General features: G+C 46.3%; 1 protein-coding gene across 2 annotated transcripts in view; it reads left to right on the plus strand.

The window, feature by feature from the left end:
- LOC142490976 (multidrug and toxin extrusion protein 1-like) overlaps window positions 1–16980 on the plus strand; it is a 164475-nt gene that overhangs the window by 101381 nt on the left and 46114 nt on the right. For both annotated transcript variants that reach the window (XM_075593336.1, XM_075593338.1), the window contains one exon: window positions 15412–15481. In XM_075593336.1, the coding sequence (XP_075449451.1) occupies window positions 15412–15481 (70 nt within the window). The remainder of the gene's footprint in view (window positions 1–15411; window positions 15482–16980) is intronic.

Raw genomic sequence — 16980 nt, forward strand, 5'->3', positions numbered from 1 at the left:
CCACAGAAGAGTGGCCCTTACGATCCTATGAGATACGGATTAGGATGAAGATATCTCTTATGGGGAACCCGAACCGAGTCACACCCAGAAAACATCCCAAGAATGGTGGAGAAGCCTAAGCTCGGTACGCACCGAGCAAACAGGTCTATATGACCCCAAATATTCCTGCCAGTTAACGCAACTTAAAGAAAAGGCTGGCGGATATCGAAAAGCTGCAGAAGTTTCAAATAAAGATGGAGACCCCAGTATCCCTGATGGGACGGAGTCGTCCAAAACAAAAAGGCAGAAGAAAAGCGGTGCTTCACTTATCGTGGAAGGAACTGACACATCCGCAGATCTCGTGGAGGAAAAGGGGGTCTGAGATGCCCTACAGCCTAGAGAAAATTGAAGATTCGTCACGCGGATGACAGAATATCCAGAAGGCCCAAGGCAGAAGTCATGTAACCGAAAAAAAGTGTCTGTCCAGTGCTAACAGTGAGGAACCCTCAAACAACCATACCAGGGATGCAGAGCCAGAACCAGTGAGTGATGATCCCTTGACCAGCCCTGAATATGCACTGCAAGCTGCCAGGATTAACTGTGATCTGCTCCATGAAGAATTGAAAATGGAGAGACAAAATAATGCTGAGCTGCAGAAGACTGTGCTCGCAGTTTACTTGGCGGCCAAGACAGCATTGGAGGATCTAAGGACGGATCTAGATACTGAGAACACTACTATTACCACTATGGATGAAAAGCAAAGCAAGTCTGACAAAATGATTGCTCACTTGAAACAGAAATAAAAGGATGCACTGAAAGAGATTAATCTCTCAGCAAGAGGTTCGCAATTGCCATAGAGAGTTGGAAGTTTCTCAGAATGAGGTTCATACTCTCCGCTTAGATCTGAATGCCTCACACCAGGAGCTCAACAGTATCCGGACAGAGGTGGGCATATCGCAGAACGAGGTTCATACTCTCCGCATAGAGCTGGATGCCTCCCACCAAGAGATCAGCAATCACCGTACAGAACTGGAAGCCTCTAAAAAGGAACTTCACAGTCTTGCTGAGGGGCTGGACATCTCTCAAAAATCTGTCTACTGTCTTAGGGGCTATTCACTAAGCTCAATGGCTTTGCGTTCTGATTTTCCAATAAAGCAGGTTCATTAAAATGTGAAGCCGGGGACGCGATTCACTAAGTCCTTGAGCCCATTTTTTAACGTACCTGCACATAATAGCTCAGAACAGCCACAGCGTACGTGTTGCTTTTTTCCCCCCTGCTAGCGTTCTTAACCTTTACGTACGCTAGCTGATAGAAAAAAAAGCCGCTTGTAACATTTGCGTGGAGATTTCCATGTCCATGCAAGGCTGTTACAGGCGATCGTACACTAAATAAATACATTTTAATAATAGTGTACATGAGCAGGGGGTCTCAGGACCTGAACTGCATTGGTTTCAGGTCCGAGGACCCCTACTTCAGGAGATATAGGCCCCGTTATGGGGTGCCGGTATCCCCTGCACTTTAAAGCTCCCGCGTCACGTGACTGGGTTATTTACATTCTGCAGAGGGATACTGGCACCCCATAAAGGGGCCTGTATCTCCTGAAGTAGGGGGTACTCGGACCTGAAACAATTGCGGTTCAGCTCAGGCAAACCCCTGCACATCTACACTAGTATTAAAACACACATAACAATAAATAATAATTCATTACCGTAGCGGCTATCCGCTATGATAATGAAGCTGCATTAATGTACATTTTAATAATAGTGTGCGGGAGCGGGGGGTCCCCTGAGCTGAACTGCATTGATTTGTGCCTCAGAGACCCCCTGCTTCCTGAGTTACAGGCCCCGGTATGGGGCATCGGTGCCAGTGTCGGCGCCATCGTTATAGCATCCAAGACGTGACGGGGGCTCTATAAAGATGGCGGCGACACTGGCATCGATGCCACAAACCGGGGCCTGTAACTCAGGAAGCAGGGGGTCCCTGAGGCAGAAATCAATGCGGTTCAGCTCAGGGGACCCCCTGCTCCCGCACACTATTAATAAAAATACCTTTTACAGGCATCCACGATGAAGGCCGTCTTCATCCTCATCTTCATCCTGTCCATGCCCCCTCCGATGCTGCAAAACATGCACAACAATCACAATAGCTAATGTAATGTCCCCTAACCCTTTAATCACAGTAGCGGTTATTAACCGCTACAGTCATTAACGGGTTAACCCACCCTCACCCACCACTCGGGAGGCCTACATACCCTCCCCCATTAACCCCCCACCCCGTGAGGCCTAACCACCCTCACCCACTACCCAGCCGGGAGGCCTACCCACATACCCTTGGGGCCAATACCCCCTCCCCCCACCCACAGTACCCACAATAAAAATAATACACTGCCCCACAATAAACATCATTATATTTATTAAATACATAACTCACCCCCTGTGCCCCCCATAAATACATGATTTATTCTTTTACATACAGGATTCATACCCCAGGCCCATGTGAGTCCCCGGTGGGCCTGACGGGTCACCTTACAGACCTACAGGTTACCAGCAACACATTTCACACAGGGTCTGGAGGCCTGTTGATGGGTCCCGCCAGGCGCCATGGCCCACCAGGTGGTCTCCGCAGGTCACCGTGGGCCACAATTGGGTCCCCACGGTAGGCCCGTGGATGTCTGGGGGCCCTGGGTCAGAGCCACAGGTGCCTGAGGGGTGTCGGGTGGTTCCCACGGGTGTCTGGGGAACCACGTGTGGTCCCTACAGGTCCGCAGTGCCCCCACAGATGTGTGGCCACTGGTTCTTCACCGCAGGTGTCCCCCGCGGACCACGCAACCTGGTACCCGTGAGAAGCCTGAGGATACCTCAGGTGGTCTCCAGAGGTCTCTCGCAGACTAAAGGAACCAACCCTGTGTGTAAAATTAAACCTGACCTATACGTTAAATACATCAATCCCCCCCCCCCCCCCCAATACATACAGTACAATAATGTGCAAAATAACTATTATCCAGATATGGATAATAGATTATTTGCCCATTATGAAACACATAAAACATGCATAAATCAAAACATGAATTTTTAATCTTAAAATCACCACATTGCATGTTAAAATAAATCCAGCATCGATTGTAAATATAAACCAACAAACCAGCAGCTACACAAGTGTACAGTATATGAAATGTCACACAATTGCATGGAGTGTGTACATGATGCAATTAATCTGTGCATCATGTAACACTATGCAAAATATATGTAACAATAAAATGCACTATGAACAATGTCCCCTAACCACCGATGCCATCATGAAAATCAAATAGAATCTAAGCAACATCAATACAGTTACCATCAATCAATTAATCCATTTCCTAAAACAATTACAATACAATGCAAATCAATTATACAATTCCCTATTCAATTCCTAAAGCCAAACTATTGCCAAAAGAATTCTAATTGAAAGTAACCACCATCATTCTAATCTAACTACCAGAAAGAAGCCATTAAAAATAACCTTTAACTAATTACAAATTACATTATTCACACCAATGACAAAATAAAGCTGATAAATACATTAGCCATACATGAAAAGAACATAAACATTAGCAAAACAATCAATTATTATCCCTGTATGTCTATTCATATAGATAGATATTTAACATACAGGGGCAATAATAGAGCATAAAAAACAAGGCATTTACATACAAAAATCACATAGAATACACCCATTTAGTGTCAGTGAATGTATTTATATACATAGATACATTCATGGGCATTAAATGGGACTGAAAAAATAAAAGACACGAATCAAAAACAAAAAAAACCTGTAAAAGTCAAAATAATACACTTTTCTTTTGTTTACTTACCATTAGATGCCCACTCATCGAAATCCAGGTGACCCGGAAGCACTGGAACCAATCCACAGGTAACCATAAAAAAATAAACCCTTACAATCCATAATGGTGTCTTCTTTCTTCTATTTGTAATCCTTCCTGTCAGTCTTGGGGTCTTCTTTTCTTCTTTGGGTTCTTCTCCGTCTTCTTCCGTCTTGCCTTTAAGATGACGTCATCAAAACAAAGATGGCCGGCGACACATGGTACGCTAGCCAAACAGAGAGTCGGAACTCGATCCCAACTCTGATTGGCTCAAGTAGACCATGTGACAGAGGCTTTGCTTCAGCCAATCAGAATTTGGATGGAGTTCCCAGGCTCTGATTGGCTAGCGTACCATGTGTCGCCGGCCATCTTTGTTTTGATGACATCATCTTAAAGGCAATTGAAACTCAGCCATTCTGATTGGCTGGCGTCATTGCCTTTAAATGACGTCATCTTTTTTTTTCCGGCCACATCACATGTTTTTCACGGCCCAATCAGGACCGTGGGAAACATTTGACCAAAATGTGACGTCATAGGCCTATAAAAGCCTATATCGCCTCATTTTGAAGCCAGTCGCCAAGGAGGGAACACCTCCCCTCCTAAGAAGAGAAGAAGGGTGTGGCGGAAGAAGACGGAAGAAGACGGAGAAGACCCCAAAGAAGAAAAGAAGACCCCAAGACAGACGGGAAGGATTACAAATAGAAGAAAGAAGACACCGTTATGGATTGTAAGGGTTTATTATTTTATGGTTACCTGTGGATGGGTTCCAGTGCTTCTGGGTTGCCTGGATTTCGGTGAGTGTGCATCTAATGGTAAGTAAACAAAAGAAAAGTTTATTATTTTTACTTTTACAGGTTTTTTGGATTTTTGATTAATGTCTTTTATTTTTTCAGTCCCATTTAATGCCCGTGAATGTATGTATGTACATGCATGTATGTATGTATGCACGGACACTGAATGGGTGTATTCTATGTGATTTTTGTATCTAAATGCATTGTTTTTTATGCTCTATTATTGCCCCTATATGTTATGTATATCTATCTATATGTAAAGACATACAGGGATAATAATTGATTGTTTTGCTAATGTTTATGTTCTTTTCATGTATGGCTAATGTATTTATCAACTGTATTTAGACATTCATTGGTGTGAATAATGTAATTTGTATTTAGTTGCATGTTATTTTTAAAGGCTTCTTTCTGGTAGTTAGATTAGAATGATGGTGGTTACTTTCAATTAGAATTCTTTTGGCAATGGTTTGGCTTTAGGAATTGAATAGGGAATTGTATAATTGATTTGTATTGTATTGTAACTGTTTTAGGAAACGGATTAATTGATTGATGGTAATTGTATTGATGTTGCTTAGTTTCTATTTGATTTTCATGATGGCATTGGTGGTTAGGGGAAATTGTTCATAGTGTATTTTATTGTTACATATATTTTGCATAGTGTTACTGTACATGATGCACAGATTAATTGCATCATGTACACACTCCATGCAATTGTGTGACATTTCATATACATTTGTGAAGCTGCTGGTTTGTTGGTTTATATTTACAATCAATGCTGGATTTATTGTAACATGCAATGTGGTGTTTTTAAGATTAAAAATTCATGTTTAGATTTATGAATGTTTTATGTGTTTCATAATGGGCAAATAATCTATTATCCATATCTGGATAATAGTTATTTTGCACATTATTGTACTGTATGTGTTGGGGGTGGGGGGGGTGGTTGGATGTATGTATTTAATGTATAGGTCCGGTTTACTTTTTTTACACACAGGATTGGTTCCTTTGGTCTGCGAGAGACCTCTGGAGACCACCTGAGGTATCCTCGGACTTTCCACGGGTACCAGGCTGCCGGGTCCACGGGGGACACCTGCGGGAAAGAACCGGTGGCCACACATATGTGGGAGAACTGCGGACCCGTAGGGACCACCCGTGGGTCCCCAGACCCCCGTGGGAACCACCCGAGGCCCCTCAGACACCTGTGGGTCTGACCCGGAGCCCCCAGACATCCGCGGGCCTACCGTGGGGACCCAATTGTGGCCCACGGTGGCCCGCAGAGAACACCTGGTGGGCCATGTCGCCTGGCGGGACCCACCAACAGGCCTCCAGACCCTGTGTGAAACATGTTGCTGGTAACCTGTAGGTCTGTGAGTGACCCGTCAGGCCCACCGGGGACTCACGTGGGCCTGCGGTATGAACCCTGTATGTAAAATAATAAATCATGTATTTATGGGGGGGCACAGGGGGTGGGTTATGTATTTAATAAATATAATGATGTTTATTGTGGGGCAGTGTATTGTTTTTATTGTGGGTACTGTGGGTGGGGGAAGGGGGTATTGGCCCCAAGGGTATGTGGGTAGGCCTCCCAGCTGGGTAGCGGATGAGGGTGGTTAGGCCTAACGGGGTGGGGGGTTAGTGGGGAAGGGTATGTAGGCCTCCCAAGTGGTGGGTGAGGGTGGGTTAACCCCCTAATGACTGTAGCGGTTAATAACCGCTATGGTGATTAAGGGGTTAGGAGACATTACATTGGCTATTGTGATTGTTGTGCATGGTTTGCAGCACCAGAGGGGCATGGGCTGGATGAAGATGAGGATGAAGACGGTTTTCATTGTTGATGCCTGTAAAAGGTAAGTGTAATGTGTTTTTACTGTATTTATTGTAATTTATATGTATTTAAAATGGGCAAATTCATTATTATCCATATGTGGATAATAGTAATTTTGCCCATTACTGTATTGTATATGTTAGGGGGGTGTATTTCATTATAAATATTGTTTATTATTTTTGTAGGTGCAATATTGGTACCGCAGGCCCGCGAGGACCCCGGGCTCCCTCGGGCCCCCCCCCGCGGGGTCAGCCGGGGACACCCGCCGGCCTGTTGTATGGCTTTTGCGCATGCAAAAATGAAAAGCAATATTTTTTTCTAAGTCCAGCTTTTTTTGCGTCTACACTGACCTGACGTGTTCTGATCAATGCAACTTTCGCATACGCTAAAGTTGCGTTGCTTAATGCATCCCGCTTAAGGGCCGAATTTAACGCAAACAGGGTTACAAATGAGCAAAGTTGGACTTAGAAAAAATTCCTGAAAAAAGTCAGTTTTAGAGCGCAAAGTGCCTGTTTGCGTCGCTTAATTCATCGGGTTGAGTGCAACATCACGTTCTAAGAACACTTTGCGCTCTAAAAGTGACTTAACGGAGCTTAGTGCATGACCCCTTTAATATGGATCTTAAAGTCTCTCAGAAGGAGCTTCACACCCTCAACCTAGAGATAGAGGTCTGATGCCAGGAGACCGAGAGTCTCAACTCAGAAGGGCATAAGTGGAAAGAGGACTATGAAGAGGCCTCAAATTTATAGAAACTGTAAAAAGAGAAAATACAAGGTTGAAAGCAGAACATTCTAATTTGACTGACCATGTCAATGAAAAGAAGGAAAAGCTGCACAAGCTACAAAAAATATAGAAACTATTCGAGGATGAAAAGTTTGAAGCATTGGAGCAACGCACACAAGGAGAGCACATACTGCAGAACCAACTGCAACATCTGCGTATAGACCTACAGAATGCCGAGGAGAAGCCGTGAACTCTGCAAGAAGAAAATCTGCAGACTGCTAAAGAAGTACAAGTGCTACAGGAACGTCTAAGAACTAAGTATGTTCTTGCATAACATCATGAGGAACTGAAGGCTACCCTGAGCATCACCAGCGCATTGCTGGAGGCCAAGCTTAGTGGCCATGTGACTCTATATGAGAGGGAGCATGAGAAGGTCCAGAAACTAGAGCAAGAGATGGAGAAGCAGAGCCGCTGCTCAATCCCCATAAGTCCGTACGCCCAGGAGAAGAGGTGGGGAAATAGCAAACAGCGACAACCCTGGTGATATCTGCAGAGCTCCAAAATATGAAGGATATGTGGAAGCAAGCTCAGAGAAAGCACAGGGAAGAGATGGAGACCCTGAGAGGAGAATTGCAAGATGCACTCGTGAAACAGGGATCTCTCGCTGATGAGGAACTTGCAACAAAGCCTAGAAGTGGGAGAGCTAAAGCTGGCAGCTAAACACACATCCCAGCAACTTACAGCTCTGCAGACGCAGATTTTTGAGCTCAAGATACAGCTCACCAAAAAGGAAGAGAGTGAAGAGGTGTCAGTTTGTCAAGTGGCCAGCCTGACACTGCGCTATGAGGCCAAGATGGCAGATGACAGCAAATTGCTAGACAATGAGAGGGCCCGACTGCAGCTGGACAACGTCCGGGAGGAGCACTGGTAGCTGCAGATCAGAAATAGAGAAAAAGAAACAGATTTAAGCCTTGCTCTTAGTCAACTGGGAGATGTGGAATCGCAACTCCATTCCATAGAAGCTGAACTGGAAACTGCATTGAGTGGAAAAAGAAGTGCAGAAGGACAGCTTCAAGAGCTGAATACTATAATATCTATTCTTGAATGCTCTTTTAATGATACCATGAAATGGCACGAGTCTAGGATAGTAGAAATAGATTCCGAACATCAGACAGAATACAAAAGTAAGCCGGCAAAGGCTTTGCAAGACCTGAGCAGGGGTTACAAGGAATGGACATTTAGTGCTAAATTGGAGTCCATGGAAAGATGACGAGAGAAAGCTATTTGCATGAACTCTCTGTGACTGTCACCATACAGTCTACCTACAAATCGCCCAACGCAGGGTAAATCTCATGACCACGCGGTCAGTAGAAAGACTGTACTTTGAAAAAGTCCTCCTCGCGCAAAACGCAAACACCTTCTTGAGGAGACATTACTGACCTGGAGAAAGGACTCCAATCCCAGCAGGACTGAGAGTTCTTGTTCTCCATCCACTCTCATTCGAGCTGCAGGGATATATCTAGTGAGAGTGGAAGGATGGACATTGGCTATGGTAAGCCCGAGCTTCCCACAAACAGGGGAGGTATGTAACAGGGACATACCACTGTTTGATGGATTTAGATGCAGTTTCTCTGTGTGCTGGTTAATTGCCCTCAGGCAATCAACCAGACTCCACCTGGCTGATTAGGTCTCTTAGAAAAATCCTGATGTGAGAAACAGGAGAGGTGTCCTGGGTTCACAATTGGGTTGACACAGGAAAGCAGAGAAGCCTGCACACAGACACTGTCTTGAGCACAAAAGGTGTGCTGCAATCAAGGCACACAGATGCTCAGAGACCTAAATTTCTTGGACAAAGAGGACCCAGGAACTTGCCAGAGTCTGACATGAAGGGCCACCTGCTTAAGGTACCTCCTGAGACTTTGGGGTGATAGGCTGTTAATCGGAATATCCCTCCAGTCCAGCAGATAGGGTCTGGGGAATGAAGTTAACCCTTACAAAGGGAGGGTTTGTTATTTTGTTGTTTTTGTACGTTTTGCCTGGATAAAGGCTCAATAAAGCCAAGATATAATTTTACCCTTATTGGTCTCCATTAATTGTACCTCTGCACACATCTCTGTACCTTGAGTTACTGATTTTGTGTAAGGATCCGCGCTGCAGGCATACCCTCTGCCAGCTACTCCTTACCTCTCTTACCTGCCGCCCAGGCTCCCTGGCAGAGTACCTCGCTCCTTGCGGCTCCCTCTCCCACTGCCCCCACACTTCTGGGTCACGCGCGTCACCCCTACGGGCACGCGCGGACTCAGGCTGCCATTTACTGGCGCCGGGCGCCTGACTCCGCCCCGATGACGCGGCGCACACTCCACGAGCTTCCCTGCCTCTTCCCTGTCAGGTCCGCCCCCCAGGCCCTTCTCTCCCATCAGGCTCTTCCGCGGGCCGGTCCTCCGCTCCTCCATTTGCTGTGACAGGCCGCAGCTACCCAAACACTTCCCTCCTATCAGGTCTTTTCTCAGACCACTCCTCCGTTCCTCCCCTTCCTCTGATAGGTCCCAACCCCCTATTTAGTCTCCCCTCACATTACCTCCTTGCTTTGCATAGCTTCTTTACCTAGGTTCTGTCTGCTGTTGCCTGGCCCCTTTTGCCTTTCAGTTCCTGTTCCTGTCCATGGATATTCTGCTGACCTCCCTGGATAATGACCTTTGGCTTTGGACTTCATTTATGCTGCTCTCTGGTACCCTTGGACTTGGCGTTGGACTCTTTACCTTGCAGACTTCTATATCCCTTGGACACGGCTTACGGACAATCTACTTCGCTGCTCTCTCCACTACACGACCCAGTCTTACGGACACTCAACTACGCTGCTCTCTCCATTCCATGACCATTGGCTTACGGACTATACCTACCACCGCTGGAGTTGGCAAGTACGGTACTCTTTCTATTGTTGTTACCAGGACCATCTACGCTACTTCCACACTCCGGCCGTGCCCCCGTTTACTGTTAGGTGTGTGGTATTATCCCTTTCCACCTTAGTCCCGGGGTCTTGTCTGGCTTGTGTGCAGGCTGAGCGTTACATTATGCAGAGCTCAACAGACCCAGACCCCCCTCAGGTGGAAGATACCCAAACCACCATCTCCAAACACTTTACCTTTTAGGACAACCAGGTTACTGCACTTAACCAACAGGTTGCTACCCTAACCTCTCAGATTCCCCAGCTTTATATCTCCAGCTCCGTTATCCCTCCCACTGTCTCCCGTGAAGGAACGGGCCCTTTGGAGTTACGTATCCCTACGATCAATAAATATGCGGGGGACCCACTTGGATGCCGTGGTTTTTTAAATCAGTGCGAGATACAATTCGAACTGTCACCCTCTCGCTTCCCCACGGATCGTACCAAAGTAGCTTATGTTTTCTCCCTTCTTACTGGGGACGCCCTGGCCTGGGCTTCATCTATATGGGAGCTGAAGCCTGAACTCACCTACAACTTCCCTAACTTTAAAAGTGAATTCCGTTTAGTCTTTGACACCCCGGGACGTTGTGATATGGCTGCTTCCCGCTTGTTCCACATTACGCAGGGTCGAAGATCAGTGGCACGTTACGCTCTGGAGTTCCGGACTATCGCGGCTGAGACTGATTGGAATGATGGGGCACTCTCCGCGGCGTTCTGGCAGGGACTTTCGTAATCCTTAAAGGACAAGCTGGCGGCTCATGAAAGGCCATCCTCACTGGAGGCCCTAATCGCTTTGTGCATCAGAGTGGATCAAAGACTTCTGGAGAGGCGGGCTGAACATCAACATCTTCGTCCTTCTGTTTCTTCATCTTCTAATTCCAGGTCTCCTGCTCCTGTTCTACCAGCATTGGAAGCTCCGGAACCAATGCAACTGGGCAGTCATCTACTTCCTTCCATGGAGAGAGTATGTCGGAGAAACAAAGGCCTGTGCTTCTATTGTGGATCTCCTGGGCACATCCTGCTGCGTTGTCCCTTGAGGCCGGAAAACGCTAGTGCCCAGTGAGGTACGAGGGAATCTCTCTGGGTACCATCTCTTCTTTTCCCTCTCCCGCACAGGTGCTTCCCAAACGTCTCATACTGCCTGTTCTTCTCAAGTATACCAGCACCCAAACTCCCGCTCTGGCCTTCCTCGACTCTGGTTCCTGAGGGAATTTCATTAACCAGGCTTTTGCTGTCCAGCACAATATTCCACTCTGGAAGAAGGCCTTTCCAGTCGGTTTGGAGGCTATCGATGGACGACCCCTGCAGCCAGCCTTTATTTCTTTGGAGACACTTCCTATTGAGCTTTCTATGAAGGATGGACATTTAGAGCTAATTTCTTTTGATGTCATCCATTCCCCTTCGGTTCAAATCATCCTGGGTTTACCATGGCTGCAACTACACAATCCCATCATTGATTGGACAGCCGAGTTTCCCGTACAATGGAGATCCTCCCAGGTGGAATCCTCTACTCCGCCCGCTGCGGTACTGGCCATATTGGAGACCAGTTCCCCGCAGGGCGCCACCTTACCAGATGTTTATTCGGACTTCCTGGATGTCTACCGTAAGGCCAAATCCGAAGAGCTTCCCCCGCATCGCTCTTTCGACTGCCCGATTGACTTAATTCCGGGTGCCCCTTTTCCTAAAGCCAGGTCATATCCATTGTCCCTGCCTGAGACAGAGGCCATGTCCGAGTATATCACAGAAAACCTTCAAAAAGGCTTCATCTGGTAGTCCACCTCTCCTGCCGGAGCAGGATTCTTCTTTGTAAAAAAGAAAGATGGGACGCTTTGCCCGTGCATCGATTTCCGTGGTCTAAACAAGATTACCATCAAAAATCGCTACCCGTTGCCTCTTATCCCGGAGCTCTTCGATAGGCTACAAGGAGCGACGATTTTCTCCAAACTTGATCTAAGGGGGCGTATAACCTGATTTGCATCCGCGGTGGAGACGAGTGGAAGACCGCGTTTAACACGCGCAGAGGTCACTATGAGTACCTGGTGATGCCATTTCGGTTGTGCAATTCCCCTGCAGTCTTCCAAGACTTTATGAACGAGGTTTTTCGTGACCTCTTGAATTCTTTTATAATTATCTACTTGGATGATATCCTTATCTTTTCCAAAACCCTCGAGGAACACATTCTCCATACCAAGATGGTGCTCTCTCATTTACGGGCCAACAAGCTCTACGCCAAGATGAAGAAGTGTGTCTTCTATCAATCCTCAACTACCTTCTTCGGATATATCGTCTCGGATCAAGGGTTCTCCATGGATCTAGAGAAACTCAATTCTGTACTCGAATGGCCACAACCTAACTCTTTAAAGGCAATCCAGCGTTTCCTCAGCTAAAGGCGATCCAGCGTTTCCGCAGCTTCGCAAATTATTATAGGAAATTTATTGCTGGGTTTTCTACCTTGGTGGCATCTATTACGGCCCTTACCAAGAAAGGGGCCGATCCTTCCTCTTGGCCATTGGAGGCCAGCCAGGCCTTTGATTCTCCTAAAAAGGCCTTTGTCTCGGCCCCCATTCTGCGACATCCCGTCTCTACCCTCTCCTTTACTTTGGAAGTTGACGCTTCCGACGTGGGAGCCGGTGTGGTTCTCTCTCAAAGAACCACCCCCGAAAATAAACTACACCCCTGTGGGGTTTTTTCTAAAAAAAAAAGTTTCAGCAGAAAGAAATTACGACGTGGGGAACAGGGAGTTGTTGGCCATCAAAATGGCATTACAAGAGTTGAGACATCTTCTGGAAGGAACCAAGGAACCCATTCTGATCCTGAAAGACAACAAAAATCTTTTTTACATTGAAGGTGCTCGCCATCTTGGGCCTCGTCAAGCTCGTTGGGCGTTGTTCTTCTCAAGGTTAAACTTTACCATCTCATATATACCTGGGACAAAGAATATCAAAGCAGATGCGTTGTCCCGTCAGTTTATCACTGAGGAGAAGTCACAGGAGGTTCCGGAAAGTATTCTGTCCCCCCAATTGTTTATCTCTGCCGCCTCTTTTGACATACTGGATAAGATTTTGGAGTCTCAAACACAGGTCCCCGAAGGGCTAGAAGTTCCTGATGGTTGCCTTTACGCAGCTCCATGTTTTCATCCCAAAATTCTTGAATGGCGTTATTCCTCCAGATCTGCAGCCAATCCCGGGTTTAAGAGGACTATGGATCTCATTCGGCGAACTTTCTGGTGGCCCAATATGATAAAGGACATTAGAGCTTTCACCTCCTCTTGCCCAGTCTGCGCACAAAACAAATCTGTCCGTCAAAAGCCTTCTGGTCTTCTACAACCTCTCCCGGTCCCAGACCGTCCTTGGAGTCACATTGCCATGGACTTCATCGTTGATCTTCCCCCGTCTAATGGTATGACTACTATTCTTGTAATTGTGGACAGATTCTCCAAGCAAGCTCATTTTGTTCCCTTCAAGGGTCTACCCAATTCCAGTACTTTGGCAGATATCTTTGTAAAGGAGATTTTCCGTATTCATGGCGTCCCGTGGTCCATTGTCTCGGATCGGGATACTCAATTTGTTTCTAAATTCTGGCGTGCATTTTCCCAAAGGTTGGGCATTACCCTTCTGTTTTCCTCAGGCTACCACCCCCAAACGAATGGGCAAACTGAACGTATGAACCAGTCCCTTGAACAGTAGTTGCGTTGTTTTTCTTCTGATTCTCAGGATAATTGGGCTGAGTTGCTCTCTTGGGCAGAATTCGCGATTAACTCTCTAAAAAACGAGTCCACTCAAGAATCACCGTTTTTTGTAAACTACGGATTTCATCCTACCCGTCTTCCCATGCATTCTCCTAGGTCCGGAGTTTTCGCACGTGTTCCATGTCTCACTGTTGAAACCCTTTATCCAAGGCAAACGATTCTCTCATCCTTCGCTTCGGCCTCCTCCCCCCATTGTACCAGGACAACAGGAGTTCGAGATCCAGTACATCATTGACTCTCGCATCTCCAGGGGCAAACTCCAATTTCTGGTTCACTGGAAGGGATGCAGACCTCAGGACCATTCATGGGTCTCGCATACGGATCTCCACGCCTCAAACCTTGGATGGTTCGTCCAGAGTCCGACCCTCGAGGGGGGGAACTGTAAGGATCCGCGCTGCGGACATACCCACTGCCAGCACCTCCGTACCTCTCTTACATGCCACCCAGGCTCCACGGCGGTGTACCTCGTTCCTTGCGGCTCCCTTTCCTGCTGCCCCCACACTTCCGGGTTGCGCGTCACCAATATGGGCGCGCGCGGACCCAGGATGCCATTTACTGGCGCCGGGTGCCTGACTCCGCCCACGATGATGCGGCGCACACTCCACGCGCTTCCCTGCCTCTCCCCATCAGGTACGCCCCCCAGGCCCTTCCCTCCCATCAGGCTCTTCCCCGGGCCGCTCCTCCGCTCCTCCCCTTGCTGTGACAGGCCCCAGCTACCCAGACACCTTTCCCCTATCAGGTCCTCCCCCGGGCCGCTCCTCATTCCTCCCCTTGCTCCGATAGGTCCCAGCTTCCCAAACACTTCCCTCCTATCAGGTCTTTCCTCAGACCACTCCTCCGTTCCTCCCCTTTCTCTTTCTATTGTTGTTACCCGGACCATTTACGCTACTTCCACACTCCGGCCATGCCCCTGTTTACTGTTAGGTGTGTGGTATTATCCCTTTCCACCTCAGTCCCAGGGTCTCGTCTGGCTTGTGGGTAGGCCGAGCGTTACATTTTGACTGAATAAAAGCCTACGTTTATTTTTTCAAACGCAAGTCCCCTGTCGTTGCCTCCACTTGCACCCACTTTACAAGGGGTTAAAACTCATTACACTTTGTAATATTGTTTATGTAATTTGTAATGTGTTGCATAGGATATGTTTTTTTTTTAAACTATAGGATCCTCTAAATCATGGTTTAGATGCTCCAATGGGAGAGTGAAGTTAGTTAGTTATGTGGATCTTAGAGTTGGAACTTTATTAACCCCTTAGTAGACTTCAGGGTTAAAGCTAGGCAGGGATTTAAGCTATCCCGATATCTCCAGGTATTGGACTTTGCTAAATAGCATGTGAATAAGTAAGTTTGCAATAATTACTTCTTTGATATTCTGTGCTAAAAATATTGCAGACATACTGTACTGCGTTGGTAAAAAGGCTTTTATATGTTTTAATTAATAGGGCCCAATATGCATTTTTTCAGAGTATTGTTTTTCTTGCCTTTGTGCTTATTGCTATTGTGAATCCATTCCGACTGCAGCTTTTTGTTTATTTTCCCCAGAGATATAATATCCTTGATCTCTCAAGCAATGCTCATATGCCTCATGCATTATGTCTTCGATTCACTGAGTGTAAGTATTCAATTGCTTGTTGCACAGAAATATGATGGGAATCAAGGTAGTACCTGCATGACAAAAAATATATCTATGATAACCACCCACATAAATATTTGTATCAATATTTAGAAATGTCAATGAACTTCTCCACTTCATTCTCCCATATTACATCATAAAATAAAGCTTGAATTTAGTTTCAAACACTGATGCTCAGAAACACAAGCCAAAATTGCCTCTCTTAACCTTGATATATAGAAAAGCTCTAAAGTATTACTTTGATATATGGACCTCAGTATATTTCGGCATTTCGCAAACGGACAAGGGCGATCTAAAAGAAGCAAGTTTTGACAATGTTGCAGATTAGTACCAAAATGTTTATTCAGAAAAGCAACCTAATCTGGAAGGTGTCTACAGTAGCTCCTGTTTATGATCCCAGGGTCTAACATGTCAAATACATAGGTCAGATACAGTAATACAGTAATGATTAAAGAAACATACAGTAGTTGTGCCTCAATTAGCAAATTGTATATGGTCTTAAACATACAGTACGGGGCCATATTTACTAATCAGTGCTATCCCACAGGACACCTTCCAGTACCTGGAAGATACCTAGGGCCTCATGCAGTAAGCGGCGGAAAGGCACTTCTCGCCCGTTTCACGCCAAAAATGCCTACCCCTATTCAGTAAGGGGCGAAAACGTGGCGAGAATCAAAAAAAACGCCAATGTGTTTGGCGGTTTTTTTTTTCCCGCCATCGGCGAGGCGAGATGGCACTTTTCACCTCAATTAGCCTTTTTTCCGCTACGCTGTATTCTAGTAGTGGCAAGTAGCTTTGCGCCGCTATTCACCACTCTAGAATGGTGTTTTTATGCCGAATCCGGCACGCCACAAAAAGTTGGCAAGTTGATGGTGAGAGGCTGCGGATGAGCGGCGGATCGGCACTTAGAAAAAAATCTGGGCTTTTTCCTGGCTGGGATTGATGCCGGGGGTCTCCTGAGCTGATACCATTAATACCATCACTGGAGCCCCCCGCCATGCATCCCATGCAGGAAAAATGCATTTAAAGCCCACTTCATTACCTTAGCGGCTAACCGCTAAGGCAATGAAGGGGTTAAGCCGCCGTGCCAGGTTTATTGTGGCTAGCGGGGGTGGGTGAAGAGGGTATTTGGCCCTTGTTGTTTGTTTAGGGTTTGCGGGGGGCTTGCGGGTGCGCTTAACCCCTTCACGACCGTAGCGGTTAATACCGCTACGGTCATGAAGGGGTTAAGCCCTCCCGCTACCCACCCGCAAGCCCTAAACAAACCACCGTTGGGGCTAATACCAAATTCACCCACCCCCGCTAGCCACAATAAAAATAACAATAAAACACACACAACAGCCCCAAATAAATAAATATATATATAAATAAATAAATATATATATACTGTATATATATATATATATATATATATATATATATATATATATATATATATATATATATATTACCCCAACAACCCCTATACCCCCCTAACA

The sequence above is a fragment of the Ascaphus truei genome, chromosome 3, assembly GCF_040206685.1.
Source record: "Ascaphus truei isolate aAscTru1 chromosome 3, aAscTru1.hap1, whole genome shotgun sequence".
NCBI lineage: Eukaryota > Metazoa > Chordata > Amphibia > Anura > Ascaphidae > Ascaphus > Ascaphus truei.